At 43.0% G+C, this 18,622-nt stretch overlaps 1 protein-coding gene across 3 annotated transcripts in view; it reads right to left on the bottom strand.

The window, feature by feature from the left end:
• Acoxl (acyl-CoA oxidase like) overlaps nucleotides 1–18,622 on the bottom strand; it is a 281,145-nt gene that overhangs the window by 18,193 nt on the left and 244,330 nt on the right. For all 3 annotated transcript variants that reach the window (XM_076929722.1, XM_076929723.1, XM_034495836.2), the window contains one exon: nucleotides 2,412–2,513. In XM_076929722.1, coding sequence (XP_076785837.1) covers nucleotides 2,412–2,513 — 102 coding nt within the window. The remainder of the gene's footprint in view (nucleotides 1–2,411; nucleotides 2,514–18,622) is intronic.

Genomic DNA, 18,622 nt, shown 5'->3' with positions numbered 1-18,622 from the left:
GGAGTTCTGAGGAGGCTGGCTCCTTCCTGCCCATCTCCCAAGATGCTGTGAGGGTACCATGGTTGACAAGTATGGAAATCACGTTGCACTCCAAGAATACAAAAGCACTTTCGTGTCCTACATAAAAGTTGTCTTCACTTGGCCTGTCTCTGCTACATGTTTTTTCTAATTCAACATTACTGGTGCCATAGATTCAAATATTCTCTTATATAACACTTAATTGAAAGTAATTCTAGAGAACTCTGTGGATCCTGCATTCACATCATTCTACCCTCTCTCTCCTGCTCCAACTCCTCCCATGTCCCTGCACTCCCTCTCAAACTCATGACCTCTTTTTAAATTATTATTGTTACATACATGCATGCATACACTCATGTATATGTCAAAAACCTACTGAGTCAACTTAGAGTTGTTTCTATGTACATATGTTTAGGGGTGGTAGCTTGATTATCTAAAGATAACTGACCATGAGCTTGTCCCTGAAGAAACCAGATTTGCCCTCTCATCGCAGCCATTGATTGGCTAGAGCTCAGCATCTAGGGGTGGGGCCTTATGAGACTTCCCCCATCCATGCTGACATGCCAACTGTTGTCTTTATGTAAGTCTTGTTCAGTTGACCATGTTGAGTGCAGGTTTCCTGTCTTTTCTAGAAGACATAATTGAGTAGTGTCTCTGTTCTCTAGCTCTTCATACGCCTAGCCTCTCTTCTGAGTGTAATATTTTTTAAATTAAGTTCCAAGCAAGTGCTGTCTTTGAGAAATGTCCCCATTGAAGACAGCTGCCACCTATTCATTGCTTCTCTTAGGGCCACTCATGCCCTCAAAGTTTATGTGCCAGAGGGGCTGGTTTGACTGTTACCCTACTGGCTTTTCTTCCAGAGGATGTGTGTTCAATTCCCAGAACTCACAAAAGTGGTTCAGAATTGTCTGGAACTCCAGTCCCAAGGGATCCAATGCCATTTTATGACCACCAAGGGCATTGTACTACATGTGCAAAACATGTATTCAGGCACTTATACATACAAGATAAAAATGAGTGACATGTGTTGTCTTCAGCAGTAGGACCCTACCATCAAAATGTGAAGCATAGTCTATAACGCCTTGGCAATAGCCTGTGTTGTTTGGGGTTGCATGGGACCCTTTTAGTCAATAACTCAACAAGATACAGCCCATTCCTGGCACAAGATTTTACTTGGTGGCATAAGAAGTCTAGGTGGGGCATTGTCCTCCTCAATATATGGAGACTCCGTTTGGATTCCTTTCCTAATTGTATATATTCCGGGAAACCTCTATAGCAGTAGGTTTCCATGTGGGTTTCAAATGACACATAGTATTATTTGTCCCTTCCAAAATTCCCCAAATAATCCTCCTGTTTTAGTTTCCCATAAACACGATACTCTTTCTCCTTCCTTAGGAGATCCATCATAGAAGCGTCTTCTTGCAGTAGATGGAAATTAACACAGAGACCCAGAACCAGACAATGTGTAACAAAGGAGAGACTTTGGAACACTCTGTCCTATATGAGATATCTTTATCAAGTTCCCCTTGAGGCTCAGGGATCTGTATGGAAGAAGAGGTAGAACGATTCTAAGAGTCAGAGGAGGTGGATGACTAAAGAACATCCTCTTCCAGACACAACAGGACTGATGCACATATGGACTCACAGAGACCATGGTACCAAGCACAAGAACACACAGATCCAAGCCAGCGGGATCCTAGCACTGAGAAGGGGAAGCAGCCCCACCCTTAAGGAAGAAGCTACTTATAATTGATAACTGCTGACAAAGGACTGTCTCTTATTGAGTGTCACTGGGCATATTAACCACACAGTCTGTGTTTTTACAAATCTGTATTGGGACTCTCGCTGTAATGAGCCCCTCTGAAGACTGCTGAGTCTTGGGTCTCTTTGTGCCTCTGCAGAGGAGGTATGTCTGGAACAGGCTTCACTACTGCTGCTGTCTGCAACCTGCTGCCTGCAGTCGCTATCCCTAGAGCAGCGATCTGGGATGGGTTAATGGCCCCACTTTACCTTTAGGCAGTAAGTAGCTTTTCACTTCCACTGTCGATACTGACATAAAAATACCACAGGATTTTCTCCTGAATATGAAGGACAAATTAATATGCTTTGGAAAGAGTAGGAAAAAATATTAATACTGAACCCCATGAAAACAAGGGAAACACATGTTCCTGTCTCTACTTTTGATGTCAGGAAGTTCATGTACAGTGAGTTAGTCTTTGTTACTTAATAGAATCATCATAGTCTGAAATGCACACAAAATCTGATGCACACAAAGTCCTAGAGGGCTAAAGTCAGTGCTCAGAAACTGTCAACAGAGTGGCAGGGGCATTGTCTATGAAAGCAAAGAGCCGAAGGCTGCTGACAGAGAACCTCCTCTGCACCAAGCCTCTTACCTGAGCCCTGATCCGCATGCTGGCCTTGGGAGTCAGGTATTTATGTTCTAAGTACCAGCCCCGCTCCTGGAACACCAGCTTCGTTCCATACAACAGACAAAACTGGAGAGTGAAAGACAAGAAACAAGCAAACGTTAGAAAAATGGAGACTGTAACGAGTCAGAGTTGACATCATATCCCATTTCCAAAAACCAGAAAGTCCTTGATTAAAATGGCCATGTTTTGGATACAAAGTATATGTTTTATTGTTTTAACTTTCTGATGAGCCTTGAAAGCAAATTTAAAAGTAGAATAGACAATAAAAGGGGGTCCCTGGTGTCAATTCCATTCAAGAAATCTTAACATCAATCAACCTTGGTTCACATATAACTTCCCCATGTCCTCCTCACCCGGGTGACTTAGAATAGATTTTGAAAGACACGTGCAGTTCTGTTTGCTTCCCTTCTCATTCATGAAAAATACTCTGCAATGCCATCTTGCTCTTTTTCCATTGAGTAGCACTTGATTAAACTTTCACAAAAATAGAACTCCTCATTTACATCTTGCCTCAGTATGTTTTCTCTGTTACATTTCTGAAAGCAAGCACCCCTGGTGACATCACAGGCAGCCACCAAGCAAAAATAAACTCATTTTCCAGAGGCAGAGTGGCTTTTCATTTAACTGCTCATTCCTTCACCATTTACTGTCCCATAATTCCAAATTGTGGGGGCACACTATGCAAGAGCCTTCGCGGCTACACTGAGCTTCAGCAATTAGACCTCTGGCCTTCTCATTTCATCTCCATGCCCACTCAAGTCCCCTCTGTGGTACTGTGGCACAAAGCCCAGGCCTACCACTCCATCCACAAACACACCTCACCTTCGTATCTCAAAGATAATGGCTTCTGTGAAGATGGCTTTAGGTGAGAAGACAGCTTAGTGAAGGGTGCTTGCCTTTCACACGTAAGAGCTCAGTTTGGATCCCCATCATCCACTTAAAAGAGTAAAAGCTGGGTTTGGTAGATAATGCCTGCAATCCCAGAGCTGGGAAGTGGAGACCGGGGATTCACTGGCCCACCAATCTAGCCAACCACTAAACTCCGGGTTCAGTGAAAGACATTGTGTCAAAACGTAAGGAGAGCAATCAAAGAAGATACCCATTCTCAACCTCTGCTCTCCTATAGGCACATGCATGGGTGAGTGTATCTTCATAAATGGGTGCACATACATGTGTATATACACAGCATATATGTGGGCAAGGTGTAGGAAAAGCACGAGGGATAGTGGAGTTCCTTACAGCTAGATACTCTGGCTGGGAGACTCAGATAGGAAGATGAATATGAAGGGTAGCTGCCACAGTCCGAAAGAACAGTGCAAATGGGTACTGTAGGGAGAATCATGGACCTCACCCAAGGTGCCCCTCAGGGAGGTCAGAAGGAGACAGGGAAATTCTATCAGTGTACTTTCCCCCTAGAGTCTGAACCAAACAGAGTTGAGAAGGCAAGGATCTTCCATGATTTGAACATGTTTCCCTCAAGTCCCTCTGCTGGAAACACAGTCCTCAAGTTAATGGCACTTGGAAGTGGAGCCTCTGAAAGGAAATGGGGGTTAAATGAGGTCCCAAGGATGAGACCAACTTGACAACTTTTATAGGAAGAGAGAACAGAACTAGAATCCTCGTCCTGTGATGTTAGGATGCAGCAAGAAGCCAGTCCCTCACCGGATGTGGAGCAGATGGGAGCACCATGCTCCTGGAGCTTTCCAGCCTCCCCGCACAGCTGTGAGCCAAATATATTTCTATTCTTCATAAGGTATCTATTTGGAGTGTTTTGTTACAGCAACAGGGAAGAAACTAAAATAGATTGTATCCATGCATGCTAAGTGAGCCAACTTCCCAGGGATATCCAGGGTAGAGAAGAGAGGAGAACTGGAGAGAAAAGATACTCATCACAAGTCCTGGCTTTAACATCAGCCTCTCATGCAGTCCTATCAATCCAAGTCCAAGTCCACTGGATTGTAGAAAGCTACTGGCAAGCCAGCATCTGCCTACACAATGCAGGCTTAGTTCCTCACTGCCAGCTACATCAGACTCGCAGGGCACTCACTGGCTGGCTGCTCTTTTCTTTAGGCTCTTGGGTTACCTTCCTGCCGACACTCTGTAAACTGGCTTTCAGACTGCCTGTTTCAGGAATACAGCTTAGACTTTGCAGAGGCTGCCATCTTGGCTTGTCCCTGTAAACAGGATAGGTGCTGGCTCTCTGTGGTTACCAGAATCACATTTAGGTAGAGGTACCAAGGGCCCAGACTTAGTCCCTTCTGTGTCCAGCTCTTCAGGGACTCTCAGTGCTGAAAGTCATTAATATTAAGCTCTTCTTCTTGGGGACTGAGGTTATAAATGAGCTCAGAGGAGCTCTAGGAGGTACAGGGATTTCCTGCTTGGTTTTAGTCTAGGGTCCAACAAAGGGACTGCCAAGGACGGTCTCCAGTGACCATGTAACTTCTGCTGCCTGAAAAACAAATCAGGAGTCTGTGACAACTTCTAAATACCAGACAGTAACAACACAGAGGCTTTCATATTTCTAGGCATTCTGTTCTTCTCTGTGGTGTATGTGTGTTGTATGTGGTGTGTGTGTGTGTGTGTGTGTATTGTATGTGCTGTGTGTGTATGTGTGTGGTGTGCATGTGTTTGTGCATGGTATGTGGTATGCATATATGTGTATATGGTGTGAGTGTGTCTGTGTGGTATATGTGTCCATGCATGTACATATAGATGCTGACCGGGGGGTGGGGGAAAGAGGGTTTCTGCTCTATCCCTCTCTACATCATTCTCTCAGCACCGAGTTTCTCACTGAACCTGGAGTGAGGCTGGTGGCCAGCAGGCCCAAGTGATCTGTCTGTCCACCTCCTAGTGGCTTTTCACATAGGGACTTCAACCAGGACCCTCATGTTTACATCGTAAGCACTCTTAACCACTGAGTCATCTCTCCATCCCCTTTTTGTCTTTTCATAAATCTATTTTCTATTTGAAGCAGGCTGTCATTATGTAGCCCTGGCTAGCCTGGAACTCATTTACACAGACCAGGCTGGCCTCAAATTCATATAAATCTGCCCGCTTCTGCCTCTCAAGTGTGACTACCTGGCCTTTTTTGTTTTTAATGTAATCAGCCTTAACTTTCCTCTGACTACATAAACATATGGGCTTTTAAAAAAATATTTATTTTATGTGTATGTGTGCATGTACATGTGTGTATTTGAGTGTGTATTGTATGTGTCTGTCACATTGTGTGAGGTTGCTCATAGAAAGTAGAAGAGGGTGTCAGATCCTTTAGAACTGTAAGTTACAGGTGGTTCTAAGTACCTGCTATGCGTGCTGGAAGTCAGACTCAGGTTCTCTGGAAAAGCAGCAAGTGCTCTTAGCTGCTAAGCCACCTCTTTTTCCTACAAGCTTAGTTTTTTGTTTTTTCTTGAACCTGATGGCTTCTAGACAGTCATTCCCTTTTTAAGATGCCAGAAAGGAGGAAAGGTATCCAGATGTCATCTCATCTCATTGGTCCCTGCAGCTTCATTATGCCTTGAGTTTGGAATCTGTGCTTTTATATGCAAAGTAAAATACAATGTACTCTCATACAGTCACGTAATATTTTTAAATAAATGAATTGGAAAAGTGTCATATGCATTTGGTTTATAAAAATATTTGATCATTTAATACTTACACCGACACCCTTCCTACTATGAACAGCTTTTAATCAACCCATGAAGACATAACTAAGTATCCTTAAGTAAATTCTTACAAATTTGTTCTTTTAAAGCTGTCTCCATGATGTACCTCACCTCAAGCCCTTTGAAATCACTATGGATTTTTATTCAATCACCTGGTACAACATGCCAAGTAACAAACCTTTACTCTTTAGAGCTTAATGAAAGAAATGAGGTAACTTTTTCTAAAAATGTATGGGTTCTAGTTTGGAGTAGGATGACCATAATGGTCAATGTTAGTTGTTGACTTTGCAGAATCTAGAGTCACCTGGGAGACAAGTATCTGGTCAGGCGTGGGGAGGGGATTATTTTGATTGTGCCAAGAGATGTAGGAAGACCTGTCCACTGTGGGTGGTACCATTCCCTGGCTGGCACCTGGATTATGTATGTAGCAAAAGGAAGCTGAGCAGTAACACGTGTAACCTATTGCTGTCTGCTTCTTGGCTGTGGATATAATTTGACCAGCTGCTTCAAGCTCCTGCAGCCTTGATATCCTGGCCAGAATGGAGCAGACCATAATCTTGAGCTGTAAGCCAGAATAAGTCTTTTTTCTCTTAAGTCACTTTGGTCAGAGTGTTCTGTCACAGCAACAGGATAGAAACTAAGAGAGTGGAGTAGGTGATTTTCCTCATTTCCTGGAAGGTATGAAGAGAGAGACAACTTGAAAATTCTGAAAAATAAATGGTGGCAACCAGATTGGGGAAGACCAGACTTCAAAGCACATGCGGCTGAACTGGTGGTAAGCTGAACCTTTTCCCCTTTAGCCTTCATGCGGGTCCCTCATGGCAGGTGCACAGAAGCAGGTTAACTAAGCCGTGGTTTTCTAGCTGGAAGGGGAGCCCCAGGCAAGCAGACAGTTACAGGAAGGACGTAGATAGGATGGGCTTGGGGAAACAAACCCACAAAACTGTGAACGTCTGAGCTCAGCCACAGCTGTACGTGTATGAACCAATAATGCTAAGCACCAAAAAGACTGACAACTGAGCCTGAGGACAGAGGAGGATACAGGAACTAGCATGGCCAGTGAGTGGCAGGTAAGTAGACAGTCTGACTAGAACGGCCATCGCAGGTTTGTACACTATGTAAAGGGAAAAAAAGGAACAGCTAGCGCAAGAAACAAATAGAAGCAGAATAAAGTGGTGGACATAGATATCAATAAGACGTATGGACATAAACATCAGTAAATATAATTTGTCTAAACACACTAACCAAAGCAGGGGCATTCAAAATGATTTTTTAAAGTTTAAAAATAATTAAATCGTGTGTGTGTGTGTGTGTGTCTGTCTGTCTCTCTGTCTGCGTGTATGATACACACAGTACAGTGCCTGAGGAGGCCACCAGAAGAGCTAAGGTTATAGGTGGTTGTGAACAATCTATTATGGATGCTGGGAACTGGACTGGGGTCCTCTGCAATAGTGGTACACATGCTTAACCCTCCATCCATCTCTCCAGCTCTCTCAAAATGAAGACTCTAATTTGGATTTAAAAAAAAAAGTCACTTCAGATATGACAGAAGTAAACTAAAACCATGGTGATGGACTGGGATACCCCATGCAAAAATGAATCCAAAGAAATCTTTAGTAGCTCTGTCAAATCATCCAAATTAGACTTGAGAGCAAAGAAAATGTCCAGGAGTGCAGAAGGAGTCACACAATGAGGAGGGAGGACTGAAGACGCAGTAGGCAGATATGCATCTGAACATGGGGGACAGAAACAACAGGCATTCAAGACAACATCTTCAGATATAACTAAGGGACAAGAGGACAGACTACAGGTATAATTGGAGGTGTCAACATTAGTCTTCTAATAATGAGAAGTTTAGAGATGCAAATGTCAGGCGAGAGACTACTGACAAACAGAATATCAGCAAGAACACAGAACTCAACCACCTTTTAGCCAGTTGTGTCTCACAGACATAATGTTCCATCCCCTAGCGGCACAAGGGCATATGAACCAGTCACCAAGACAGACCATACTCTGGCTCATAATAACAATTTTAACAATTAAAAATTGCATACCACCAGGCGGTGGTGGCGCACGCCTTTAATCCCAGCACTTGGGAGGCAAAGGCAGGTGGATTTCTGAGTTCGAGGCCAGCCTGGTCTACAGAGTGAGTTCCAGGACAGCCAGGACTACACAGAGAAACCCTGTCTCAAAAAACCAAAAAAAAAAAAAACAACAACAACAACAACAAAAAAAAAAAAACAAAACAAAACAAAACAAAAACAACAACAACAACAACAACAAAAAACATACCATTTTAGTTCTGCTTGGGCTTTGCATTACATATGTATATAATATGTGTGCCATGTGGTAAATATTATAATACATATAATAGAAATGTATTATGTACATTTATATTTGTTTCTATATGTTGCTCTTGTTATTGGTGGCGGTGTGTGTGTGTAGTACATGTGTATTTGTGTGTGTGCTCCACCTGATTGTACAGCATGCATATGTACAGATGTGGAAACCAGAGGGGACATTGAGTGTTTTCTCTATCAATCTTGGCCTTACTGCCTCAGGGCAGGGTCTCACTGAATTGGAAGAAGCTTGCTATTTTAGGCAGGATAGCAAGTGAGCTCTCATGATCTGCCTGTCTCTGTCCTGCCAATGCTAAGATGTCAGGCTCCTATAGCCAGACCCATCTTTTTATGTGTGTGTTGGTTTCAACTAAGTTCCTCCTGTTTGCAGAGCAAGCTTGCTTACCCACTGAGGTATCCTCCACTTCTGCATCCTGTATTTTTAAATGTCTGTGAGCGAATTCACATGATTGTCTTCTTTTATCACTCCTTTATTGTAATATAATTTTCTCTATTTCCAAATGTTTTCTTTGCTCTACTGTCTGATTTTCCTGATATTAAAAACATTGTATATCCTGTAATTACTATAGAGCTGACCAAGTAACCAATAACAGCAACAAGAGAAACCAAGACATCTTTTGACACTTAGAGATGGCATCCTTCTTAATAATTTATAAATAGATAAATAAATAGATAAATAAATCTCAAGGGCAATGAAGAAAGTTAAGACAAACTATGGAAATCCTTGTGTGTTATAGAGAAAGCAGTTCTCAGAGGTGAATTCATACCAGATTTTTAGCTTAAAGAGGAAAAATCACAGGGAAGCATCTGCCTCAAGAACCTTAGAAAACCAAGAGTAAAATAAATTCAAAGCAACCCAACAAAAGAAAAATACAGGATATATACAGGAGCTATACAGGAGCTATACAGGATATATACAGGATATATATATATATATATATATATATATATATATATATATATATCAACAGTAAAAATGAAAATGGAAAAGCAATTGAGATAAGTGAAAATCAACATTTGTTATTTAAAATCGTGATCAACATAATTAACACAATCTTTATGGACTTAAGAACATGAAAATAGACATACCAATTATTAAGATCATATATGACGTAGCAGAAAGCTACACAGCCTCACAGAAACCAAAAGGAAAAATGGAAAACCATGGCCTTCACTCATGCAAATCTCCCACCTTAAAATAGAGCAGCTTACAGAATATTGTATGTTACCGAGAATTACATAAGAAGACTTGACTAGAATAGTCGTACAAAGATTAAAGAAGTTGAACCGATCCCTTTAAAGTTTTTGGGAAGCAGCCATGAAGCATGATGGTCTTGTTGGTGAGTCACACCTATATCTAATAAAGAATAACACCAAGTGTATATAATGTCTTCTGGAAAATGCAAGAGCAGGGAACCCTGCTGTCTTCATTATTAGAGTTTCTATTCTTGTGCTAAAGGCCATGACCAAAAGCAACTTGGGGATGAGAGGATTTCTTTCTCTTACAACTCTCAGGTCACTCCAGTGCACTTACCTTGGAGGAGCGGTCCTCAATCACGAATGGGTTTTGCACTTGGCAATGTATGTAGCCATTTTGGTCATTGAAACTGAGGAATTCTATTAGCATCTATTGATAGAAGCCGGGGATGACTGAGACTCCCTGCAGTTGGCAGGGACACGTCCCAAGCCAAGCACTAAGGCTGCATGGGCCGAGTATCTATGCACATGTGAATATAACAGCTCTCTGCTACTGTAACATACCTGATTTTACCAACTCAAAGAGACATAAAGTTAATTGGAGCTCACAGTTCTGAACTCTTGAGTCCAGAGATATTACTCTTGGGCCTCTGGTGGGGATATAGCGAAATATGCTGAGACATTAAAAAGAAAGAAAGAGACTGGGGTCACACCTACCCTTTCCAGGACATGCTCATAATAATCCCAAATCTCTCAAAGCATCTCATCTCTTACACTGCCAATGTAGGCATTACGCTTTTAACACATGGGAGACATTTACGATTCAAAGATGCACCAGAGTTGAGCAAAGCTGTCTTAGAGAATTAAAGGCCTATATTCACATAACATCCCACATAGGAATATTTACAGAGACCAAATATTATTTTTTAATGGATGAACAGAAAGACTTGTAGATCCATACACTAGAATATGACTCAGCAACAAAAAAGAATTACCCATTGATTGTCACAACAACTTGACTGAATCTCATAGTCATCATGTCAAGAGAAAGACATGAATATAAAAAGTTTAGGGCTGTGGACTTCCATTTATACATTTTCAAAAAGAGAAAACTGTAGCCATAGAGACTATATCACTGGTTTCTGGGTGTGTGTGGGGGTGTTGGAAACGAGAAACAAATTATAAAGCCATTGCAGAAGACTATTTTTAGTAATGGTTAAATTACATAAATCTTTGTTTGTCAAAATTCACAGTTCTATAGATTCCTGAACAAAATCATCAGGCTTCATAGTAACTTAAAAATACACATTAAAAAAAATGAAACTCCATGTCTGACGTTTCAGTCTACAACAGACCACCCACGAGCCCATGAGAGCAGAGTGGAAGTGAAGGAGCTGAAACAGGAGGATGGTCGCTAGCTCTATTCCACCTGAGCTGTATAGCAAGTGCCAAGCTAGCCTGGGTATCGAGTGAGACCTCGTCTCAAGACAAAACTAAAGATCATAGTGATTTGACAACTTCCCCTCAGAGATGCAGACAGTCTGACACTGCAGAGCGAAGCGTCTCTCCTGTTTACAGTGACGTTGCACGCCTGTGGTATTACCAACTGTTGAAGGGCTTAACAACACGTGACACCTGATAATAATGAATTTGTACCATGTGTGGTACTGATCTGAACACTGACTAGACCGCATACCATCATCTGTAGTGTCTTCCCTCTTACAGAAGCAGCTGACAGCAACACTCTTATGCCAGCTAGAGCCGCATCTCCTGTTTGCTCTATCTCTTGAGTCTGTCAGGGTCTGTAGGGTTTCTCAGATCATACCACATTGCTCAACAATGTGGAATGAGTGTGTATTATTCAGCCTCGGCATCTCACTTCATGCCCAAGCCCCTCTTTTTTGAAATGGCAAACTCCAAACTGAAATGTCCACATTCTTAGAAGTTCTCTGTATCTTAAATCTTGTCCAAGGACCCCTCCATTAACATGGCTTCTTGCCTCTTGGGTTCTCACAACTATATGTTTTTCCCCTCCATTACACAATCTGCCTGCTGGTGTAATTATCTGGGCATGTGATTCACTCCTTGATCACAACATGATCAAAACGCTCATGCATCTTGGAGGGCCCCCACTGTGCCCAGGCCAGTATCCAGGCCTCATGTGCATTTTGTGAAACCAATGGGTTCGGAGAGCCTTGGTTCCCAGGAGCCCAGGCCTGCTGGGACCCCCAGCAGAAGAACTAAGGGGGCTGCCTGCAATTTATGACAACCTGGTGGCCTGCATACATAGCCAGAGATGCATAATAAGCTGGGAGATGAAGCAAACGGGTCCAGTTGGCCTGTGGTGTCAGAGAAGATGAACAAAGCTTATTAACACAGGGGAAGAGCAGTGTGGGTACAGAACAGCTTCCCCCAGCAGCAACCCAGTTCTCTCACTGTGATGAAGTGGTCTGCCTCCAGCCTCAGCCTTTAGCCGCTTGGGAGCCCTGTTGTTGCCTTGTAAAATTGATGGGCGATGGTACGATCTCCCGGTTTAAAGGAATTTCTGTCAATATTAGTGAGAAAATACCAGCTTTGCGACTTCTAAGGGCATCCCTTACATTAGAAAAGTGACTTAAATTGGGATGGACTGGAGCAATGCCTACCTCTGAGCCTTCAAGTTCCCTGTTCAGTTCCCTCCAGGTCTCAGCTGTGAGCTCAGGTAAGGAAGCCTTAATCATTTTTAACCCCAAAGTAGGGAAGGCAGTGTAGTGTCCATTTTAGTGTTCTTTTATTTGACCATCTGAGGAAGTTGTTCATAATTAAAGTTAAGCTTCCAAACAATTTGGGGATGTGTCTCTACTTAAACAACCCAACCCAGTCACAATCTTAGTGTTGCAGGAGTGGGAGGTAGGGATGGAGTTTCATGTGGCTCTTTGGCTGGTTCTGCCTTAAGCAATATGTTCTGTAGTAGAGGTGACTTCTCTTCAGGATAGGCTATATGGTGGTGTCATGGTGGATCAAACACACAGGAGTTGACAAAAGGCAAGAACAGTCCCCAGAGTCCTTCTGTCTGCCTTACTGATAGGCCTGGATGCAGATGTACCCTGGTCTTCAGATGACAGAAAGTGAAAAGCACAGGAAACAAGATCAACACACTCAGGGATATGAGAGAAAGCTATGAAGGAGGAGACCATGGCCATCTTTTTATGAGCTAGTGAAGAGTTGGGAAATTGGGGAGACCAGAGCACTGCCTAGCCTGAGCAGCAAGTGAGGATGTCTGGGAGATGGTTCTCCTGCAACCTGGTGACACACAGCTGGCCTGAGTTTGCCATATTCTGGCAAACCCACTCTCCACCTTATAGATTTTATCATGTAGAGCAAATTCAGCAAGCTAGCTATGCATGCTAGGCTACGCCCCCAGGGGCTCCTGAAAGCTTACTGTGTGAGCTGGTTGAGACAGTCTAGCTCTTAAATGTCCCCCAAAGGCCCATTTCTTAGAGGTTTTATGCCAACTTGGAACCTTTAAGAGGTAGGGGTAGGGCATGGTGTCACATCTTTTGGTCATTGGCACAAACCCTTGAAGGAATACTGGGAGCCAGGCTTTTCTGTCCATCCTAGCATCCTGGTTCAAAATGAGTGGCTTTGCTCTACTATGAAGCTTCCCACACCAGGCAACCAAAAAGCACGGCAACCACCAGTCCTAGACCAAACAAAACCTTTGTAATCATGAGCCAAAATAGAGCTTTAACCTCTTTTCTCCCCTTTCATTTTGTGGTGTTGGGAATCTTACCATTGAGCTACCTCCCCAGCTCTCAGGATGACAGGCCTATACCACTAAAGCCCCTAACTTTTTTTCTATATAAGCTGCTTGGTCTGGGTATTTGTTACAGTCACAGAAAGCTGACTCACACATTCGCAGAGAAGCATACCCCTATTGCATGCATCAAAACTGGAGACTTGATAAGTGCTTAGCTCAGTCAGGCTCTTCTCCCTGAATTTTATTAATCTGAAATCAGGCTGGTCCCAACTTAACTTCCTGTCATCCCCAGTTCTCCACCATCTCTGGCTTCTCCCTTGTCTTATTTTGTCTCTGAGTGCCCAATTACTGCAGCACCATTTGTTGAAGAGGCTGTCTATCTTCTGTTGGGTTTGCTGTTGCTGTTTCAACAAGCCAGGTGGCCCCGTTTGTGTATTTCTGCATTTCCCTGCGTGGTGTGAACCATTGAGCCATGTGTGTATGTGTACCTACCAACAATGCAGTCTTGATGACTCTAATTACAACAGTTGAAACTGTTATGACTTATGCTCCCACTTCATTTTCTTCTCACGATCTTTTAGGCTCTTCCAGGTACTTTTTGTTACTCAAACATTTTAGGATGACTTTGTATCCAGCAATAGGAGATTTTTAAAAAGAATATATATATACACACACATATATATACGTATATATATGTATATATACATATATACATATGCATATATACATATATATGTGTGTATATGTAATATATATACATATATGTATATATACATATATATGTATATATATATATATATATATATATATAGAGAGAGAGAGAGAGAGAGAGAGAGAGAGAGAGACTGCATATAAGCTTCTAGCTGATGAGTCTCTCCATTTATATAGATCTACTTTGATTTGCTTTGTCAGTACTTTAAATCACTCACACGTTCAAAGCCCCACACATTTTGGTAGATTTATTAATAGGTACTTGTGGGTTGTTTTTTTTATTTTTTGATATTTTACACAGTATTTTAAAAAATTCAGTGTCCAGGCATTCAATACTAGCATTCGAAAATAATATCAATATTTTCATGTTGGCCTTGTATCTATAGCTTTGGTGGATTCTGTTTTAAGTTCCAGGAATTAATTTCTTTCTTTTTTCTTTTCCCCCCTTGTTCCTTGTTTTGAGATCCCTTATGGGTGTGTCCAACCACTTGACATTGTGACACAACATCATCATCTACAAAGTTTATACTTGAGAAGGGTGCAATCAATTTATATGTTTCTTAATAAAGTACGGCATTTTAAGTAAGTTTACTGTTCTGCATTGGGTATATTCATAGCTATCCCAGGCCACATGGAGCATGTGGCTGCCAGTTTAGCCCAAATGCTAGGATTTTTTAAACAGATAAGCAAGTATGTCACATGTAAGTCAGTGTTTGCTTTCCTTCTTTCTTGTCTAAGAGGATACAGCTTGTATTCTTCTGTTTCTTGTCTTGTTGCACTGGCTTCTGGAACCAATGTCAAAGGCACTCTCTTTATAGACTGCCTCCAACTCAGACCTTCTAGTAAGCAGGCCTCTTCTCCTCCTCCTCTTCCTTCTTCCTCTTCCTCTTTTTCTTCTTCTTTTTCCTCCTCCTCTTCTCCATCTTCCTCCTTGTCCTCTTTTCTTCTCCTCCTCTTCTTCCTTTCCCCCTTCTTTCTTTCCTCCTCCTTCTCTTCTTCCTCCTCTCCCTCCTTCTCTTCCTCCTTCTCTTCCTCATGCCACTGTGGCAGTATATGGTAGCTTTTTCCAGTTTTTGAGTTACATATCTTTCCATTTTGTTTTCGGCAAGTCTGGGATATGAAGCTTCCTGAGAATGCAGAGGACTCCATATGTGCACTCCATGCCTCTGGCCCAGGGTTCCAGTTTGTCTGTCTTCCACTATCTATTTTTAAGTGATTTCTTACATTTAACAGAAATAATGAGCATGAATACGTCTGATTTTTTACATAATCTGGGTCTTTTATTTTGAAAGGCAAGCCAGGTTTGCGCACATAATCGTTCCCAGTCTTAACATTTAGTGCTTTCAGCTACGTAAAAATCCCTTCCAGAATGTAATACATTAACCAGACAGCTGTAGATGGGCTATTCCTAGCTGCCCTTCCCATTTGGCTAAGGCTTCAGAATACAAGTTACCTTGATTCCATCCAATCCTTGACTGTCCAGAAGAAACAGTAAAGGAAGAAAGGCTTTCTCAAAGTTGAAAAGATTACAGCAGGAGACTTTTTTTTTTTTTTTTTTTGAAAAAGGACAGCAATTGCTTAGCTGGTGCCTTCATGTGAACTATTTCCTTCCTGATACTTTAGTCTAAACATAACCCATTTTTGATGGATGGTGGTGGTGCACACCTTTAATCCCAACACTCAGGAGGCAGAAGCAGGCGGATCTCTGTGTGTTCCAGGCCATGCAAGTTGCAGAACAACCACAGCTATATACAAAGAAACCTTGCCTTATGGGAGGTGGAGATTAAAATAAAATATAAATCCACTTTCTTTCCTTCCTGCGTCCCCCCTGCCCTCCCGCCCGCCCTTCCGCCCTCCCTCCCTCCCTCCCTCCCCCCCTCCCTCCCTCCCTTCCTTCCTTCCTCTTGTTTCTTCTCTTTGCTGCCTGCCTAGATTCTGGCAGAAGAAAGCATGAGACCTAACTAGCCCTTCATCCTCCCCACCACATAATAGAGCTGATATCCTGGTGGGGTTTTTTTCTTTTTAAATGGAAATTTAAACATTATAAAACCAACCAAATTTAAGCAACTACAATTTAGTAAGGACAAAAGAAAGAGTTCATCAGGCGTAGAGAGCAGAAGTCATGAACTCTCAGACAATTCCTGTTATTACTCAGGGTGCAGATGTGACTGGTGGTGAGCTGCCGCCTGCAGATGCCTGGGTTTACCACCTTGTCAGCCACCCAGTGTGACTTTTTCCCATAACAGCAGCACCGGTGTCTCCTTAGCTGTCTTCTGGGAAGATAGCTGTGTTCTTCTAGGCACAGGACAGCTGTGTGACTGTCTTCTAGGCTGGATCCACAGTACTGGTGAAATGGCCAGTGTCTGCTGGGCTCTCTTCCCCCAGTACACTAACTACCCAGTCTCTTAGCCAAATGCTGCTCTCAGCTTCCAGTATGTGATTCCCACCAAACGCCTCTCGTTTCTTTGTTTCAAGTGTTTGCCTTCTTCTTGCCCTGTCTCCTAGAGTTGCAGCTTGAAAGGAAATCTACTCTGTGCATCTGTGCACGGAGGAAATGGGGGACAGAGTATGCCAGGAGGCCTAATCGTCACAGGCCCGGTGCCTGGCAAGCATGGGTAGGTCCCCAGAGAGCTGAGCCTGCCATGCTTGGAGGAGCAGCTTGCTGCATTTTCAATCCTGAGGATTTCTGCCACCTAGCTGCTTTTCTGCTTAGCTATCAATTTAGATGTTTAACAATCTAACAAGGGCTGGTTAGATGTCTGCATAACTTTGCAACCGCTGCCATCTGGGTGTGTGTCCCCTGTGTGACAAAGGACATGGCCAGCCTGATGATGTTCATACAGAATGACATTGGCCCCTTTCTCCTAAGCAGAGAGCGTTGAGAGGAGTTGGTTGGAGTGTAGAATCCCACAGCAGAGCAGATTCCTTGTTATAAGACAAGACCCTTCTGCCTTTCCCCCCAGAGTGCTCAGGCCCCTCCCTTTCTTCCCCTGGCTTCTGGCTTAGAGGCTTCACTCTCAGAACAGTTCTAGGGTGACCATTCATGGTAGCTTTTGTTAGATTCTCTCCCAGAATACACGTCAACATCTACTCAATAAAACCATTTTTTTTTCCTGGCCAATGAAGGAACACTAAATGCTGTCTAAAGCCACCTCTGGGTCAGGTGGGGAAACGCACAGATTAGAACAGAATACTCAGGACTCCCTCCTCCAGGAAGGCAGTTGAAAGGATCCCTGTTGTGCGTCAGCTTTCAAGGCACACATAGGTACACTTAAACTACTACTCTATAAATGGAAACCTCAGAATATACCTTGTCACATCAACAACACTGGTAAGTGCTATGGAATATACACAGTCAGCTAAACTTAATTTCCTGCAGACATACAGAGACTTCGGTCCAATGCCTCCTCCTCTGAGGAGTCCTCCCTAAATCCATGTTGACTTGGAGTCTAGCCGAGTGCTCCCTTATGATCAACTATCCTCCTCAGGGCTTGGTGTATTCCAGGGTGTTTGCATATTTGGGTGCTGTGATGTCTCTAACTATTCACCTAGGTTTATACAAAAGTAGCCGACGTCTTGTTGACATCTGCACCCCCAGTGCCTAGCACATAGCTTGACATATAACAGGCACCCACAGATGCTTTAGAAGTGGAACTGTAGCAAATACGTGCAACAGCTAGGGAAATAACCCTTCTGCCAGCGCATCTCTGGGCCCAGTAGTCCACCAATATTCCTTGAGTTTAAAAGTCCTGCAAGCTGAAACGTTAGTTCTCCATACCAGAGATTACTTGCAGAATTAAAATTACACTGCAATAAGATTTGCAGATCTCTGCAGAATTTTGTAACACTCACTTGTAAGAAGCCCTCCAGTGTGATGAAGGGGAGCCTTCCAGTATCATAGAGACACAAGAAGGATAGAAAAGCATTTCCTTCTGGGAGTCAAGGTTTGTCACTGATTTTTATATCACCAGTATCTGTTTCCCTTCTGATGTACATAAGCATGGAGACAAAATCTGCAAAGGAGCCAGACATCAAACTTTACCAGCCACATAATAGGAACCCAATCAACTTCTGTTACATAACATTTCTTAGGATTGTTGTAGTCATTCACACATTCTTGTCTGTGTGGCCCTTGGTTGCAAGGAATAGAAAAGATCATGGGAACAGAACAGTGGCTGAAGGCTGGTTTCCACCATCAGAATCCCTGACCAATCATGGCGTGAACAGGACCCAGAACCGGACGGGCACTCTTCATCCTGGACTAGATTTGGATAGGCAGTCAAGCTTCAGAAGAGAGCCCATTTCTTCCTGTGTGGGAGGTTCAATCCCATGACTAGCCCCAGACAACTGACTGACTGGTGGTTTGGGCATGTGTGGGCCATGCAGCCTGTACAGCAGCCCCTAAAGGGCCCTGGCTTGAGAGGCAAGGGGAAACTTGCTGACCGGAGCCTAGGGATGGCATCTTTGGGCCTGAAAAGAACCACCTGCCGAAGAAAGGGTATCATA

Source organism: Arvicanthis niloticus, chromosome 2 (assembly GCF_011762505.2).
Source record: "Arvicanthis niloticus isolate mArvNil1 chromosome 2, mArvNil1.pat.X, whole genome shotgun sequence".
In the NCBI taxonomy this organism is placed as follows: Eukaryota; Metazoa; Chordata; class Mammalia; order Rodentia; family Muridae; genus Arvicanthis; species Arvicanthis niloticus.
This window is presented reverse-complemented; position numbering and strand designations above follow the sequence as displayed.